This window comes from Centruroides vittatus, unplaced genomic scaffold (assembly GCF_030686945.1).
Source record: "Centruroides vittatus isolate TY-2023 unplaced genomic scaffold, ASM3068694v2 contig_10, whole genome shotgun sequence".
Lineage (NCBI taxonomy): Eukaryota > Metazoa > Arthropoda > Arachnida > Scorpiones > Buthidae > Centruroides > Centruroides vittatus.
In genome coordinates, this window is record NW_027120658.1 from 3,247,127 (window position 1) to 3,265,202 (window position 18,076).

The 18,076-nt window shown below is 35.8% G+C and overlaps 1 protein-coding gene across 1 annotated transcript; it reads right to left on the reverse strand.

The window, feature by feature from the left end:
• Positions 1 to 7,995: 7,995 nt before the first annotated feature.
• Positions 7,996 to 10,242, reverse strand: LOC136974517 (uncharacterized). The gene is made up of 2 exons (XM_067269457.1): positions 9,953 to 10,242; positions 7,996 to 9,091 (listed from the first exon to the last, which is right to left on the reverse strand). The coding sequence occupies exons 1-2, from the start codon at positions 10,153 to 10,155 to the stop codon at positions 8,041 to 8,043; spliced, it is 1,254 nt and encodes a 417-aa protein (XP_067125558.1). The 5' UTR covers positions 10,156 to 10,242; the 3' UTR covers positions 7,996 to 8,040.
• Positions 10,243 to 18,076: the final 7,834 nt, after the last annotated feature.

Here is an 18,076-nt window from a genome sequence, read left to right on the forward strand (position 1 = left end):
CACAATACCAGTATGCAGCTTTATTGCCGTCTGTCCAAAAGAAGAGATATTCCAGATTGAGCAAATTTGAAAATCCTAGCAGAAGGTATAAATGAGAACACAGCAATCAGACAGCAAGCTTTATAAAGCCTGGAATATAGACCAAAGTCCTTTGATATTTCTGATATATTCAGAACCTTAAAACTGATCATTGTACTCCGACAGCCAAGATCAAGATACTCGTAGACCTTTACAGAATTTCCAACTGTATCTCAGACCACTAGGCTAATCTCGCCACACCAAGACCAATTCCTTACTTTGGGGGCATGTGGGGTATATGTTGTGTTGCCACCAGGCCGGTTTTCACCCTGACAAGCCGGTTTTTAAATTCATGGCCCTGATTAATTATTAATTTGTCCAGTTTTCGTAGAAATTGTGAAATTATAATGAAACAAAATAAATTTATAAAAACATTTGCGAGTATTTTATTTTAACGGTTAAAAACTTTAACTTCACACTCCCATCCAAACTTATCCCTAAGCTAAGTGTGACAGAAAATGTACTTTTAAAATTCTAAATTGCAAATATCTCTGGCAAATAGATTTGTTCCAACACAAGTCCCTAACTGGTTTAAAACTGGCATGTTCATTGTTCAGTTCGTGGCTGTAAAATGACATTGCGCCGCCTCGTTCGGTTTCAAATTCAAACCAGTCAGGAACTTGTGTTGAAACAAACCTATCGTAAAGCGAAAGTGACAGTTTCAGTTTACAAGTTTATAAATTCTATTTTAATTATTTCGTTATTTAATATGACAACTCAAGAAATTGAAAACCGAAAAAAGAGGAAGAGAACTTGTAAATTTAATAAAGATTGACTGACACAAAACGAATTTCAAAAATGGTTGTGACCTGTTCGAGAATCTGATGAAATGGCTATGTGTTGTGTTTGCAATACTACGTTTAATGTAAAGTGGGATGGTGTAACTGGGATTGCAATTGCTGGATCTCTTATCCAGCAATCCAGCTGGATCCAGCGCAATCTTCAGCCTGCTGGATCCAGCGCTGCGGATCCGCAAATACTAAATTAACTTTGTAAATAATGGCGCAAAAGTCTATGTTGTCGGCGTTGCTGCTTTGCTACGTGCGCTAACGCTAGACGGCGAGAGTTGACGTTGCCATTCAGTGCAGCACGTGCTACACCCCCTCTCTATACCCCACCGCCCGCCCTTTTACCTCTGCTGATCTAATTGCCAGTTGACTTTCCGCTCTCGCTAAATAAAGTGTCTTCAAGCTAAATAAAATAAGTAATTCCTCTCCTAGTCCTGGTGCATTATTCTAATTTACGGTTGGTTGTGACGTCAATGAATCATGTGACGGAACAATTTATGATTATTTGATGATCTTGAAACCAACTAACGTAGTGGCAGAGCTTTTTCCGCAGCGGGATATATATGCAGGATATATATACAAGGTCATCAAGAAGTAGGTCGGAAGACAACACCATCAATACCATTTGTTTCTTGAAATCCTACTTCCAGAAAAGTAAAAAAAAAAATAATAATAATAACAGAAGTGATTGATTTAATTTTATTTAATCCTTTATAATACTTTATTCAAGACAAGGCTAATATTTTATAACTCCGACTCTAATTCTGTTAAGTAAGAGTTTTTAACTTTTATTCTATAAGTGGTTAGTGGGCTAGCCTAGGCAATTTTATTGTGAAAATTAGTGAGAAACTGAGACTACCTAGTTAGTTAAATAAATTAATGACTATCAGTATCTTAGATATGTTATGATATGAATGTGTGTGATTCATGATTGTGATAATAATAACTAACTACTAGACTACTACTAATTACAGTACTTACTCACTATTACTATCTTACTTACTAACACGAATAATTAAATTAGTTATAAATAACTACAGACTAATATGTAGAGCCTATATAAGAAAACTGGTAAGACTGATAGCCACTTAGTCACTGACTATCTGCCCTTACATGATTATAATATATTAATAGAAATTAATTAGAATTACCTTTGTTATTATTTAACTTAAAGATTGCATTATAATTATAATCTAACTAAACATTTAAAGTTAACTATTTTTATCCCAAGTGTTAAACCAAAGTTAAGTTTACTACCTAAATGTGTAAGAAGTTTTACTGATTTATAGTGACCAGTCTAAATACTAAAGGTTGCTTAAGTATTTCAAAAAATGTTTTATTTCTTTAAAAAAAACCATAAATTGCTGGATAGATAAATAGATAGATAACACTTTATTGCATCAAAAATACGTCTGCGCAGGATCCGCGCTGGATCCAGCTGGAATGATGTTAATCCAGCAAAAATCCAGCTGGATTAAAAACGCTGCTAAATTGCAATCCCTAGGTGTAATAGCTGTGAAATCTCACATGGAAGCAAATACTTATAAGGAAAGAGTATCTTTACTTGCTCATAACTCCAATCTCACCCAATTTTTTTAACAGAAAAGTTCTAAATTTGATGATCAGGTAACAGCAGCAGAATTGGCACAAATTTATCACGGTGTAAAGTCACATTAGAGTTATTTATCCATAGAATGTGAAAGTAAAGTTAGAAATTCCATATTTCCTGACTCGATAGTTTGAAAAATATGAAACTTCGGCGAACAAAAATTGAAACTATTATGCAAAATGTATTAGCTCCCTATGCTCTTGAATTAATTATACCTTGGGAAACATTTACCATTAAGGTTGCCACAGATGCTTCCAATAAAAGTACTAAAAAGTTATTTCCAATCGTCAGTGGTTATTTTAATTTGATTAACAACAATCTGTTGTGCGTGCTTCGATAGATTTTAAACAAACATGGAGTGAAACTTCTGAAGAAATTTTCAATAAAAAACCAACAATTGAAAATATCACCTCATTTGGAGCTGATAATGCACAGGTCAATTTTGGATGTAAATCTTCGGTTTTTTCGAAATTAAAAAAATTAACAATAATTTAATAAAATATAATTGTAACTGTCATATTCTCCATAATACCGCTAAATTTGCATTAAAAACAATGAATATGATGTGGAAAGTTTAGTATTAAAAGTCTATAGCGAATTTTCATCGAGTACCTGCAACGTCAAAGATTTAAGAAATTGTTTCGACTTCCTAGATCAGTCATATTATGAAACATTGAAGCATATTTCTTCTAGATGGGTAAACTTATATAAAGCTATTGAAAGGTTACTGAAAATTTGGCCTGCTTTTACCCTTTATTTTATAAACCAAGGAGAAAAAGAATGTAATCCTACAATTTGGGCATTTGTGCAAGATTATGAAAATGGTATTAACGATGGTAAATCTTTACCTTATATTTTGTATATTCCTTTTTACATATTTTTCAAATTATATTACCTTATATTAATTCTTGAAGGAGAAAACGTTGACGTCACCGAATTACATACTGTTTTTACAGATCTTAAAAACGATATAGTGCAAAGAAAAGAACAATGCTTTTACGGTTGTATTGTTAATCAGGCTCTTTTGGATTTTCCAGAAAATAAAAAAAGCTATTCAGACAGGCCGATAAAGTGTACTCACGAGCATTGAAATATTTAAATGACTGCTATGATTTCGAAAATGCATTTTTATTTCAGTTCAAAAGGTTAATTTAAAAAATAATGTTTCAATATACAAGACTGCTATGAACTTTATAAATCTATAAACAAAATTGATTTTGAAGTAAAAGGTGACGATGTTTTTAACGAATTTTGTACAATAAAGGAAAGAGTAGGAAATTTGCAGGACAAGTTAAAAGCAGTAAAAATAATTCACAGTTAAGAGCATTTTTATTTAAAGAAAAAAAATGTTCAGAAGATAATTGAATTTATATTTAGCATTCAAATTTCTAATGCGTACGTTGAAAAATGTTTCTCTTCAATGAATAACTTATGGTGGGATAAAAGAAACAGATTAATAATTATTTTTGGATATGCCACATGTAATTATTGTATTACTTTAATAATATATCATGTACATGTTTACCTTCTAATAAAAAATATTTATTTCTATTCACAACAAAAAAACCTAATTTTTTTAATTCTAAGTATAACATCCTAATTTTAAAATGTCCGGGTGAGCAATTTTGAAAAGCTGGCAACATGATGTCCACCGTGGGGAGGTAAAAGACGATCTTCTTAAATTTTACGTCTTAGGCTTGGTCATCTCCGAAAACTGCGAAAAATTCGTTTGAATAAGTCGATTAATATCTTTTTCGTTCATTTTCGGCCATCGGATGAAATAAATCAAATTCTTAAGATTTCGATTTATTTCGCCCAGTATTATTTCGCTTTTCGGAAAGATTCCTCGGTGGCCGTCGGGGTGGCACGTTTCGCGTATTAATGCAACACCAAACTGGATAAAGTTAACATTAAAAAAAAAAAAAAAACCGGATAACTTTTATAATACGGCGAAACGAAAATGAAGTCCGATACAACAGGGAAACCGACACAGAGGATAAACAGATTGAGTGAGCCAGGGAGAAGCGACCATTCTTTCTCCTTGAATTTCGAGCTTTTTAAAGGATCTAATTTTTAATTTCATCGGTTAATCAATTTGATACTTCCGTTCGACTCGGTCCGCAAGTGTTGATCCAACTTTGAAGCTATCGCTCGTATCCAGTGCCGTAACTAGGGCGGTGCCAGCGGTGCCCAGGCACAGGGCGTAGACCCTGGGGAAGCGTAGAAATGACTTGGACCAAGTTTTATATCATAGTTTTGGGGCGTAGTTACAGAAGCTCGCACCGGGCGCATAAAAGACTAGTTACGACGCTGCTCGTATCTCACGCCATAATATTTTCTTTTCTGACAGCTAAGAATTTTTCTTTATGTCTTCATTACTTACAACGCGACAATTTTGCTTTAAAAAGAATGCTACATTTATTTCCAAATGTTCTCATGTCTACGAGAGTCAGAATCAAAGCTAGATTTTTACCGATGACATTCTAAACATTCCAATGTTTAGAATGTCAGAAGACTGTTCTTCTACTCTTAATTTTTAATTTTTTATAAATATCATAAATACTGGTATTATTATAACAATATGAACTGTACATATTTTTACGTAATAATAAGATCGTGTGCTTAACTCTACGCTTCAACATTTTTCGAAAGTTAGGCTCTACTTCATCTTCAAAATTCATGTATCATGAGACATAACAATGCTTTCTTACGCAAGTTCACTTAGGTTTGCCGTTCCTGCATTACATGCATTATACTGTATACAAATTATTATTTAATAAAGTTCGAGGATGATACAAATCAGAATTGAATTTAGGAAATTTATGCGTTCCCATCCCTGTCATCTTCACCTATTTTCGAGTTGGAATGGGGATTTTTTAAAAACTATTTTTTCGCCCTGTGGGCACTAAGAGGGTCTCTGCTAGCAAGCGCACTGGTGAGGAACGGGGCCCAACATATCAGGACGGACCACCTCGAAAACTTTCTGGAGATTTTTTGATCCGCTGGATGACTGAGCGATCAAGTTGGCAGCCTAAATGATGGAATGGGGATAAGAAACTTAATATTCTGACAATAATAAAACGGCGTTATAATTTATAAATATTCGGAATAAATATTTATAAATTATAACACATATATAAGCATACTTACGGCATCAAGGGATTACCACAATTTTTAATTGTTTGATTTACCATGGACCATTTAGTGCAGCTGAATCAGGGTCTATAATAAATGAAAAAAAATTAAAGATTTGCGGCGTCATTCATTTCGAAAAATGTTTTATTATTTATATTTTGAATTACATACCCAGTATATGGGGTACCAAAATTTTAGTTCTTACGGCCTGTAAATAGTAGTGTGGGTCCACCGGGAGGTCGGACGGAGTCGGACCTCCTTTTTCTCGGCTAACAGGTCGGTAAAACCTGCCCACTGTCGAGGATGGCTGTCCACAGGGCCGGATTTACATAAGGGCATTTGGGGCCTGTGCCCAGGGCCCCCACAAAATAGGGGCCCCCACAAAACTAAAAAAAAATTATGTTTAAACATAATTTTTTTTTCTATTACCGCGACAGCCTAGTGTGGCCTAATCATGAGGGCAACAGGCAGAGAAAACCAAACCCGGGAAAAAATTTCACATAGGTATTTTTCAGTTAAATTAAAATAATTAGTTTTACACAATAAAATATATGTATGTTTACAATAACCTTATTTTTAAATGGAATTTACAACTTCCTAGTTCAAATCTAATTGAAAGTACAGTATTTTGTGTAAATTTTCTAAATCATCAAATTTGCCTACTCTTAAAGGGGGACCCCCACCGAATTTGTGCCCAGGGCCGCTGGATTGATAAATCCGGCCCTGGCTGTCCAGTTTGGAACTAATTACTTGTCAGGTCGAGTGGAGGAGGAGAGGGAGCTCGTTGATAAGACAGAGGCGATATTCGAATAAATGACACCAGTTACAATAACAAACAGAATTTATTACGAAACAATAAAGAACAATTACACGGGATAACATTGACAGAGATATTACATACTAAATTAGGAAAGTTCGAACCCAAGAGAGAGTTTACAAATAAGTGGTCGTCATACCTCAACAAGGATCGGAGTCGGAAGACGGAGTCAATACAGAGTCCAATCGTAGTGGCTTCGAGCGTAGAATTTCGGCGTAGAGGCTTCGAGTCCGACTAGAGGCGGGAGCTACGAACGACGACCCCTCTGTCCTTGCTCCCCTCCTTTTTATTTCGTCCTCTCGTTAATTTTCTCGCCAATGAGCGAATTTTGTCTTTAGTTCCGTTGTGACTCAGTTTCGAGTTTCGAGGGGAGGGGAAATACAGTCATTCCCCTAAGACGGGTCGGCTTTTGGTTTGGAATTTGGTTATTGATGTCAAAATAAAGACTAATTTAAATTTATATTGTGGGAACGCCGGGGGGGAAGACGAAGTCGTACCCCCTTTTTGTCGGCGAACAGGTCGGCAAGACCCACCCCACTGTCAAGGATGGCTAAATTTATCGCGATATCCCGTTTTATCGGGATCGGTAATTTAATTGTCAGGTCGAGTGGAGGAAGTGTGGGGTCGTCGATAAGAAAAACGGAAATATCCGCCGTAACAGGACAACACATATAAGATTTATTTAGACGGTAAACAGATACAAAAGATCTAACGCGTTCCGTTCCTAACCGCGAGAGAGAGAGTTTACAAATTTAGGGGGGATCATACCTCTTCCTAGGATTAGTCGTAGGATTAGCTGTAATCGTAGGGTTAATCGTCTCTGTTCTCCGGTCGTGGAGGGAAGCGGGAGGATCGGGCGGGCGGCTCGTTGTCGGCGGGCTTCGGTGACTTCGTGTCTCGGCCCTCGCTTCTCGGGACGGATCCTACGGGTCGGGTGTCTTGTGCGGACCTTCAGCGACCGACCCTGTTCTTAGATATCTCCCCCCTATTTATACTCCCGGTCTCGTCCGCTACGATGACGGTAGATGATGAGTCGATCTCTTTGACTCAGAGGTCGAATCCGGGGAGGAGGGAAGTGAGTTTGCCGGCGGAAGACTGCACATCCTTTGAATCTTGATCGCTATCTCCCGAGGGGTTTGAACAATAACATTTAAAACGGACTGGTTGGTTTTACCCGGTCGTCACAATATTTTGCCGGTAGATTCGGATTGTGACAGTAGTCTTAATCCGGCTCTACGAATAAAGAAAATATTTTCTTATTAAATAGCAGGAGGAATATTTTCAACTGTACTGGAGCAATCGTAAGATTGCTTCTTTTTAACATATCAAACGCGTAAATTTAGTAAAGTGAGCCACACTGTCAATGTTTTTCGGATTGTTTACATTTATTTTTAAACACTAACATAAACTTTCCATTTTTTTAACATACAGTCAACGACAGAGAACGTACATCATTCTTGATCATGGTAACGATTGGATTCATTTTATTTGCAATTTCGTCTAATTACTTAAGCAAAATACTCTACGGTCAGTAAAATCTACATATAATTAATAACGAAGTGGTCTTTGTAAAAAATAATACGAGACGTATACTATAAAAAACAATTGAGATTTTATAAACAGTACTGAACGTTACAACAAAACTTTGTGTTTTCTTCTTCTACACGTCTTTTATTGTCGTCTAGAAAATCGTACATTGGTACGTATTCGTCTGAATCCTTCAAAATTTCTATTAAGTTCGAATGTATTTCATTTTCAGGAACTTTAACAGAAAATATATGAAAGCAGCGCTTCGGCAGATATTTCATTTTTTGCAAATATACAGTCCCGTCTTCACAGCAGAATCTTTTTTCATACACAAAATCTTGCGTATACATCGCCTTAACACCGACCAAAACACTTATCCCTATAGGATTATTATGGATTATTGGAAGTTTAATTGTATGCGCGTAACAGTTTACACAGAACCATATGTCAGCCATAAACTGAAAGTCTGATTTCATATTAATATTTCTGTTTAACTTACGATGAGTCGCATAGTTTACGGCAGTAATCGAATTATCATTAATATTTCGACGCTTACGACTAGCAGATATTGTTTTTGGAAGGAGCGCCACGTTTTTCTCGGTGAAGTATTGTCGTATGGATTTAACTTCCTCTTCTGTTAAAATCTGATCTTTAATAAAGTTGTCCACAATCTGTTTTAAATGATCTGGATCTAGAACAAAAAATCTGATGAAAGGGAGGAAAGGTTTCATCACGTCTCTCTTCGATATGTTGGCATTTGTTTTCTTCAATTTGAGAAATGTTTTTTCGACCCACATGCGAAGTCCCATCAACAAATCAAATTCCTCCAGTCTTCGATATAGGGGGGTCGTCAATAACTTGTGAATAGTAGTTTCTTCGCACGATCGGAAATCATCGGTACGGAAAATACTTCTATCAGAGAAAGTGAGTTGGTTGAAACAAAGATGTTGCAATCGTTTTTCATTGTGTCTGCAAGCAAAATCGTGAACACGACAAACATTACCGCTAAAAATCAACCCGATGATGTGATTCCAACATACATTTTTCAGTTCGTTAATGAAGTAACGTTTGCTGAATAAATACATTTCAAATGAGCCATCGAGAACAGTAAAATTAAGAATTTCGTTATCCAAAAATCTGAAACAAAAATATAAAAAGATAGCTTAAAAAATTAATATAAATACTCACTAAAAATTACGTTCTATTACAGATCCTTTTCTGAATAATGGAGAAATTTTCAACCATTTAGTGAAAATCATTTTTGATTACGAAACTTCTAAATTATGATCGAAATTTCGTAGATATTTTGACTTGTTAAGTTATAACCGTCTAACTTATAATGTGTAGGCAAAGAGTTTTATATCGTTCAACGTATCTGCATCAATTTGGTATAAATATTTTTCGATACCCCTAGTGCATCGAAGAATATTCATGCCAAAATTCATGCCATATATACAGAACTAGCTATGCAGCAAAAGGAGCAGGAAAAATAGCTTTTTTTTTTTTTAATGGGATAAAGTTTCAAATAAAATATCGTTTGTCATTTCTTAGTCTGAAACACGAGAAATGTTCTGTTAAAAATATAATTAAATACATTTTTTTTTGTCTGAATTAATTTGATATTAAAATTATAAAGTTTGACACCGGCGCATTGTCTGGTAAAGGGGCTTTAGAACAGCTGGATAAGCAAACCAAATCATGACGTCAGTTTCATTAGTAATGAACTGCCATTGGCTTATTTATCCAACGGTATTAAAGAAGCTTTACTAGGATACACGTCCTATGTCACATAAATCACCAATTTATATCCGCAAATGTTCGGTTTCCTTCCAGTAATTAATGTACGCACAATTATTTTAAAACACTTTCTCCAATATTTCGAAATGAGATACACACTCTCCTCATTGAACAGTATTATCGTGTTCTTTTAATAATAAATATTTATATACTGAAAACAAAAATTAGGTATGTAACTCTTTTAGAATAATTTGTACAAACCTGGCGAATTGGTTGAGCATTTCTAACGTCAGAGGTACTTTTAGAAGAAACTTCATTTCGTTCGGACACACCATTATGGAATATTTCAGCAATCCTCCTTTTTCTTTCAATGATGCTAGCGACACGACGACAGATCCTCCATTATCATTGACTATGGTTATTTCGTCATAGTTGAATGTTCCTTTTTCTTCTACGTTCGACATTTTCTCCTCAAACTGACAATAATGTTAGTGGAAATTTGAAATGATAATAAATGAATCAATACCACTCGATGATTTCCTTGAACAAAGTCCTCCACACTAAATTCACCACATAAACGATTTGTGAAAGTTGCTTCAGTTTATATGCAAATGAGCTTATTTAATGATTGATGCTGATTAGCTTTAAAAAAGTTATTATATATAAAATAATTATCTTTAATTCTATAAATCATTTTCTAAGTAAATAGTTTAACTGTTCGCGTAGGGAAAAATAAAATGTTATCGGGAGAATTAATTATGTAAATTAGCTTGAACTCAAACACTGTTTTAATTATGCAATTCGCAGTTTTCTGATCTCAGATGGAAAAGTTATATTCGATAAAATCTAAGTCATTAGAATTGATTTCAGCTGTAAAATTAACGAAATTCGAATGTTATATAATTTTTCTTAATTTTTAAAGTTTAATTAAAGGATTTAAAAATCATAATATTTAAATTAAAGCCAATTCTAAGTTTAGAAATCAAATATAGTTGATTTCTAAACTTATTTATTTTATATTTTTATATAAAATAATTTTTCGTATATAATTAAATAATAAAATGGAGGGAACGTCTTTATTATGTGTTTGGTTTTAGTTGAAACCCTTCTCTTGTTGAATAGCTGCATTGTTATTAATACACATACTTCGAAATAAATATTTTCACTTCTCTTTTTTCTCCATTCAGATTTAAAGAATGAATCTTCTTTCATAAAGTCGAAATAATATTTGCATGGATTAATTCGTATGTGGTTTTACCGGATAATAAAACCAGATGCGAATACGTTCGTCTGTAGAGGAGAGCCACAACAATTGTTTGACTTTGAAATCTTCCGTCAGAACTTCCTTGTTGAGGCAAGATACTTTTTCTGAGGTTCCCAAGAAGATTGCTGACGTCTGTCGATGAAGAGTGATAGTTGAAGACAATAACCCACTTATTGTTGGCGTCTGTATTTGTATAGCCAGCATGAGCCTCAATACATAGATATTATAACAAGAGAAGACGTTGAAGGGTATGCTATCTATGCAGGAGCGGATTTAGGTTTTTCCGGGCCTAGGGCTTATTGAAGTCCAATGGAACTCCGTTTTTGTTAGATTAAAAATCTTTAAATTGGGGTTTAAAATACTAGTATAAATAAAACAAATAATAATATAATAATGAGAATTTATAGTAACTATTTTTTACCAGTGGCGTGCCGTGACATTTGATGATAGGGAAGCTGTGTTTCTGTAAAAAGCCGACTTCCAGGGGCGATCAGTTAATTGCGCGTCAGTAATGGTCTAGGATCCATTCGTACATGGGTGGTGGCTGTAGAGACAAAGACGACAAGTATCTGACAAAAACCGTTTATTTTAACATAAAATAAACATACACTATGTACAAAATAGTTTGCTTTAGGACAATCAACCGTTCGGACGTCGTGGGCGTCGATATGGTTCTTCGATGGTGGATCGAAGGTGGTCCCGGGACATTGGCGTTGACAAGTGTGTAAGGCACGGGGAGACTTCGTCCGTTCTCCAACGGACGAAGTCTCCCCGTGCCTTACACGGTCTAAGTCTGAAGTGGCACGGGTCACAGGTCGGCACAATAGGCGAGATTTTTTTTTTTTTTTTTTTTTTTTTTTTTTTTGCGCGTTGACACACGGCGTTTTGGTTATTCGGAACGTTAACCGAGTGCCAGGTGTCCTCGATTGTCGGAGATTATATCAATCTCCGTTCTTTCTTTCATCCATTTTGATTGGTCGTTCTTTCTCAATCACGCTTCCCGAGTGGTTGGTCCCTCGTTACTAAACGTAACGAGACTCTTACCTGGAGCGGGAGAAAAGTCAAAATCGAAGATGAATTCGATCTTCCACCGATCATAGGACGACTTCCTTCTGCGATTTATGGTTTCTGCCTGGCAGTTTGATATAAACAATGGGTGTCCGACTACAAACGACTTTTACCTATGTTTTTTTAAACTAATAAATTTTTCTCTAAATTAACCGTTTTTTCGCGTCTTTCGTGACGGGTCAGACCTGTCCGGTACATGACATTTCCATAAAAGTTTTAAACAAATACTGGAAATGACAAAAATAAACAATTTATTTATTTTAGTTCTAAAATACAAATAATACATACATAATACAAATTGATACGATACTAACAATGATAGAAAAACTTATTTTTTAATTTTTTATAAACTAATTCTATTCGGCGATTTTTTCTGCCAAGTCGTTAATTACAGTCAAACCTGTTTTTATGCGCTCTTTTTATGCGCGATTTTTATTTATGCGATTTTTTATTTGTGCGGTATAGTTGGCGACTAGTCTCGTGCGATTCGTCATGTCTCACGTTGACTTATTATAGCTAAATAAACTTATTATAGCATAAATGCACTTATTATAGTAATATTATTGCATGAATATGCGAGAAATGAAATAATTTACTTTTTAAGTCAACAAAACACCACCTGGACAAAAATATGTAAAACAGACGATAGACCAGACGATGCGTCAAGTGCTGACATCTGTTGTCAATAAATTGTATTTCGTACGGTTTTGAGTTATTTTCTATGTGAGACTTTTTTTATGCAATCCCCATTGACCGCATAAAAAATATTTTTTTGATTGTGTTGCGAAAACTATTTTTTATAGCCCCTCGTGAAGTTTCGTGCGATTTTTTATGCGTTTTTTTTAATGCGGTCCCTATCCCCCTCATAAAAACAGGTTTGACTGTACTTTATAATAAAAGTCGCTGGTCGTCGACTCCATCAACGTATTTAAAAAGCACTTTTTCTATCGAAAGCAACGCTAGCGACGACAAATTTTCCTCTGACTAAGTGTTCCTGGCCAATGTATGAATTCGCTCCGTGTTCAAAAAAACTGCGCTCAACTGACCCACTGGTAGATGGTACCGTAAAAATTAATGATATTAAATCATATAATTCTTTTAGTACGTCTTCGTTCGGATCGACATTAATTATAATATGTTTTATGTCTAAGAGTTACTTGTCAATATAGTCCGGACACGAATATAAATATTGCGATTCACTACGTAATTTAAATAAATCAAAAAATTTCTCATAAAATTTACTTAATTTAAAGAATTAAAACACGCTTGGAAAAATTGTTAATAATTTTAATATTATGAAAAACATCTAAAAGTGATAAAAATTCTAAAGATTTTATGTCTGAAAATCTGTCAATATAATTATAATTTTCTTTTAATTATACTGTAATTAAATATAACTTTGCAATAAAACGTGCATAAATAACATTGAATACTCGTAAAGAGTATTCAATGTTATTTATGCACTTTATGTTTACTTTTTAAATCTTAAACAATTCACTTTGTCAGATAGCTCCCTACCCAGTGGCTAAGGGATAGAATCGTTAGAAGCGTTATCCGTGTGTAGCTTCCACCAGCTAAACCGGCTGAGGTTGGTGCTCTGTAAAGCGCATGCGCCAATGCCCTCTGGCTGCTTTACATCATTCAGTTATTCTCGCTGTAAAAGCTCTCTCGGAAGCGCATCCATTCCGCCACTGACTCTCGTAGACTTGACAAAATTTCTAAATAAATGTAGCATTCCTTTAAAGGCGAAATTGTCGCGTTGTAAGTAATGAAGGCAAAAAACAAAAAAAAAAATCCTAGCCGTGTGAAAATGAAATACAGTAGAGAGTCGTTAATCGGAACCCTGGTAATCGGAATCGCCGGTAATCGGAACGATTTTCAGTAGGACTGTGTCGTGCTGAATCGAACGTTTTTGATACTAGATTTACTTCTAAAGTATAATTTTTATGTTTTTATATTCTTCAATATATTTATTTTGTTTGTACAAAATGAAGAAATAATTTTTAACGATACGATAGCCTCGATTATTATTATAAAAATTTTCGTTAGGCTTAAAATCTACGAAAATTCAACACGAAGAGAGACGCAACGGAGAAAAATTCAACACTAAGCGACATGCAACGGAGAAAAGTTTGAACATCGGACAGGTTAATATATTTTTTCGTACATAATCGGTAATCGGAACAAATCCCTAATCTGAACAACCCCAGTCCCCAATTGATTCCGATTTTCAACTCTCTACTGTATCACGGAGTGAGAGATACGAGCGAAAGTTTCAAAGTAGGAACAACACTAGCGGACCAAGTCGAACGGAAGTGTCCAATTGATTAACCCATCAAATTAAGAATTAAGGGGACAGATCTTTTAAAAATCCAAAAATTCAAGGAGAAAGAATGGTGGCTTCTCCCCGGCTCAGTCTGTTTTCCTCCGTGACGGTTTCCCCTTTGTCTCGGACTTCATTTTATTCGGGCGTATTATATAGGTTTTTCGGTATTTTTAATATTAACTTTATCCAGTTTGATGTCGTACTAATACGACGGCGACCGATGAATCTTTCCGTAAACGGCGTAAAGCGAAATAATATTGGGCGAAATAAATCGAAATCCTAAGAATTTGATTTACAGTATTTCATCCGATGGCCGAAAATGGACGAAAAAGATATTTATCAAACGAATTTCGGGCAATTTTCGGAGATAATCAAGCCTCAAAACGTAGAATTTAAAACGATCGTCTTTTACCTGTCCATGGTGAACATTCTGCACCACGTAAATGCAGAACATAATTTATTTATCAAATTCCGAACACAAGAAAATGATTGAAGCAAAATTTAAAAAAGAAAAAAACATTAAAAATTAATTAAAAAAAATAAAATTGATTTTTTTAAATTCTTATTTTTAGGTAATTCGAACATCTTTTAACTTTTGTTCGAAATTCGTCACGCATAACGATTTGCAGTTCGATTGTGTTTCTTGTTGTGGTCGGATGTGCTTTTGTTGTGCTCTTAGATTGCGTTGCTTTTTTTTTGCTGTTTGAAGACTTTTGAAGAGAAGATTAAAGATTTTTTGGGTAAGTCTTAGTCCATATTGACCCTAGATACCTTCGTAAGAATATATTACTTGGAGAATCGGTCCCAGAAGACATCTCGGCGCATCGTTCGATGATCGGATTCGAATCTTTTAGATTTAAAAAAGCAGCTGCCTATGCTCAAGCAAACTTACGCCATATTACAAAATTTAGTAAAAATTGCAATCGGAGAATACTGGACGAACGAGAGGAATGATTTGTTCTAGTTTTGGGGGTGGCGAGGTAAAGATGACGTTCGATTATAGAAAATCTTGTTTCTAACCCCTTGTGGAGAATGGAAACGGAAGGAGGAGGGCGGTAAGGAATCTCTCGATCCCAATCTGACGTCATTCGGGTGATAGAAACGTAAAAAATGCATATATTTAGCCTTAAAATTCAAAAAGAATCCATTACGTCAATCGCATTCGAATTCGTTAAGCGCTTTCTAATCTCCATAGAAACGGCGACAATTGCCGTTTCTATGTTAGAAACGCCTATTTCATGTTTCTATGGAAACGCCTATTGTTGCAACACGATTTTGCGTCACTTTGCACGTTTTTCGCTTGCCGGACGGACGTGTGCGCTCTTTGCTCTAGTTTTCGCTGTGTTTTTTTGCCTTTCTTCAGTGTTTTTTGCTACCCGAAGTGGTTTTAAGAAGACTTTTGGGCGCCGACAGTACACCAAGTAAGATTTTAATTAGAATTTAGCTAGCTGTAAGATTTTATTTTTGTTTCGTTTACTCCAACTTTCGGACACGGTATCGGCCGGCGTATTTGCGTTTAAATCTGCCGTCGCTTGTGAATTAGGACTTTTAAACGAGCCGCCACATTGGAAAGCGACCGAAGCGCCGAAAACGGATTAAGTATTTGCTCATTGGTTTATTTTCGTAATTAATTCATTTATATTTTATAAACGCTGTCAAAGAATAAGGATTATTTATAGAAATTCAATTAAAAATTATTTAATACTAACTTTAAATACGAATTCCATCGTAATTTTAACTGAAATATACTCTGGTAACATTGATGGACGGAGACGGCATTCTGAAGCATGGGATGTTCCTTCGACAGGTCAAAAATTTCGCCCTTTGACATCCGACTTCTCCGTGCAATTTATGTATTAGTTACAAGGCTTTTCAATGGCTTATTTTGCCAGAATTAAATTGTCTGCAAACACGTTTAGTACTAATACACGTAACAGTTATCTATACAGGCTGGACACAAAGAATTCTTTTCCTTAGGCTCTTTGTCTCTTTCCACGAGGTGGTCTTTTCTGAGTGCAGTCGATCTTCCACACTTACGTAACCCTCTGCCAATGCTTTGTGCCACTTAAACGTTCGTGTCCGAATGGCGAGTTCGGCTGTGGGCACGTTTCGCTTCTTCGTACGTTTGTCTTGTGTTTTGGACGACTCGTTCGCGATTTCTTTGCACGAAACTCTTTTAAATGCCGTCGTTGCGTTTATGTGACATACACGTTAGGGTAAATTGCTCTATAACGAAACACTTGTTACGACTTGGGCTCGAGTGCCTTTTCCGCATGGCCACGTGCGGCATGTCTTTAATTTTCCGTCGTACAAATACAAATTACGTGTAAGAGAGTTTCTTCGTTCCGGGTCGGTCGGCTCTACTGCAAATATAGTTGGAACGTTCTAGCAATTTCCGCTGGATCTAACGCGAGCTATCCGAATTCCGATTCGTCGTGAACTTTTTTTGCGTTAAGTATATCCGAATCCCATTAATATATATATATATATATTATATTATATATATATATTATATATATATTTTTTTTCTTTCTTTGCAGAATGAAGGACTGGTGGTTTTGGCGGTGGCTGCGGCCTAAAGAAGATGAAGAAGTGTGAAGGGTGTTCTCCTTCCGCAATGGATGAAGAGAGGGCCTTTTCCCCCTTTGAGCAGGGAGAGTAACTCTCTTCCATCAATTGCGGAAAGCGTTCTTTCTTCACAGGAACGACTTCAGGAATAGAAGATGTCGACAGCATTCTCTCTGTTCCGCGTTGAACGGAGAGGAGGCATTTCGCTGTTCGGACTAGTTCCGAAAAGTGAAAATTCTCCATGTTGACGACATCATCTTTGCCGCACTGGGAGGGGAGGAATGTTTCGATCATTCCTCCCTTTTCCAACGAGTGGGATCCTCTCGTTCGGTGTGGGCAAGGATGCAAAGGAAAAAGCGTCGCTTCGCAAGAGATGTGAACGACATTTTCCTTTGCTATTTCTGAAGTATCATTTAAATTTAAGGTTTTAGTTTCAACTTACTAACGTAGTATAAGAAGGCAAGAGGTTTTTTAATTTTTTTTCCTCTTGTCGTACTAACATTTAAACTAAAACCTTAAATTTAATTAATTTTTTTTTCTATTTAATCTTTACCGGATTAGACACTTTTCACCCGGACTCGACACCTTTTCCCGGACGTGATCCACGGACTTGTCTCCCGAACGTGACACTCGGTCGACGACAACGGATTTGACTCCCGATTGTGACCACCCGGACGTGACACGTTTCTTCACCGGACGCGACATTCGGCCGACCTTTCTTCCCAAACAGCTGCTATGAGGATTGAGCTTCCGGTTAGGCAGGTTAGGTTAGGCTAGGTCAGGTCCTTCGCTCTTCTCATAACACTGTTCGGGAAGAAAGACTGTTTGTGTAAAGGTAATAATCTTCACCTTAGGTAATGAATGAATCAACTTCTCCTTTTCTCACTGTCTTTGTGTTTTGTAGGAACATTTGGGAGGGAGATTCTTTTCCCTTCCCAACGTTACCACGAAGAGGACCAAGTGGACATGTGAATATTTTCCGAAATCTCCGATGGTAAGAACTCTTTTCGTTTCATTTTTTAACACATCTTATTCTCGTATCATAATTTACCGTTTTTCTGTTTATAGACATGCCGAAAACGTTCTTCGATCACACACACACACACACACACAACATCACTATACACAAAGATATACACCGTTTAACCTTTACTCGAAT

Excerpts from the sequence above, each read along its gene's own strand:
- LOC136974517 (XM_067269457.1), bottom strand. The coding sequence starts at position 10,155 with ATGTCGAACGTAGAAGAAAAAGGAACATTCAACTATGACGAAATAACC. Across the intron at positions 9,092-9,952 it reads ATGCTCAACCAATTCGCCAG|ATTTTTGGATAACGAAATTC; the intron begins GTTTGTACAAAT and ends TTTTTGTTTCAG.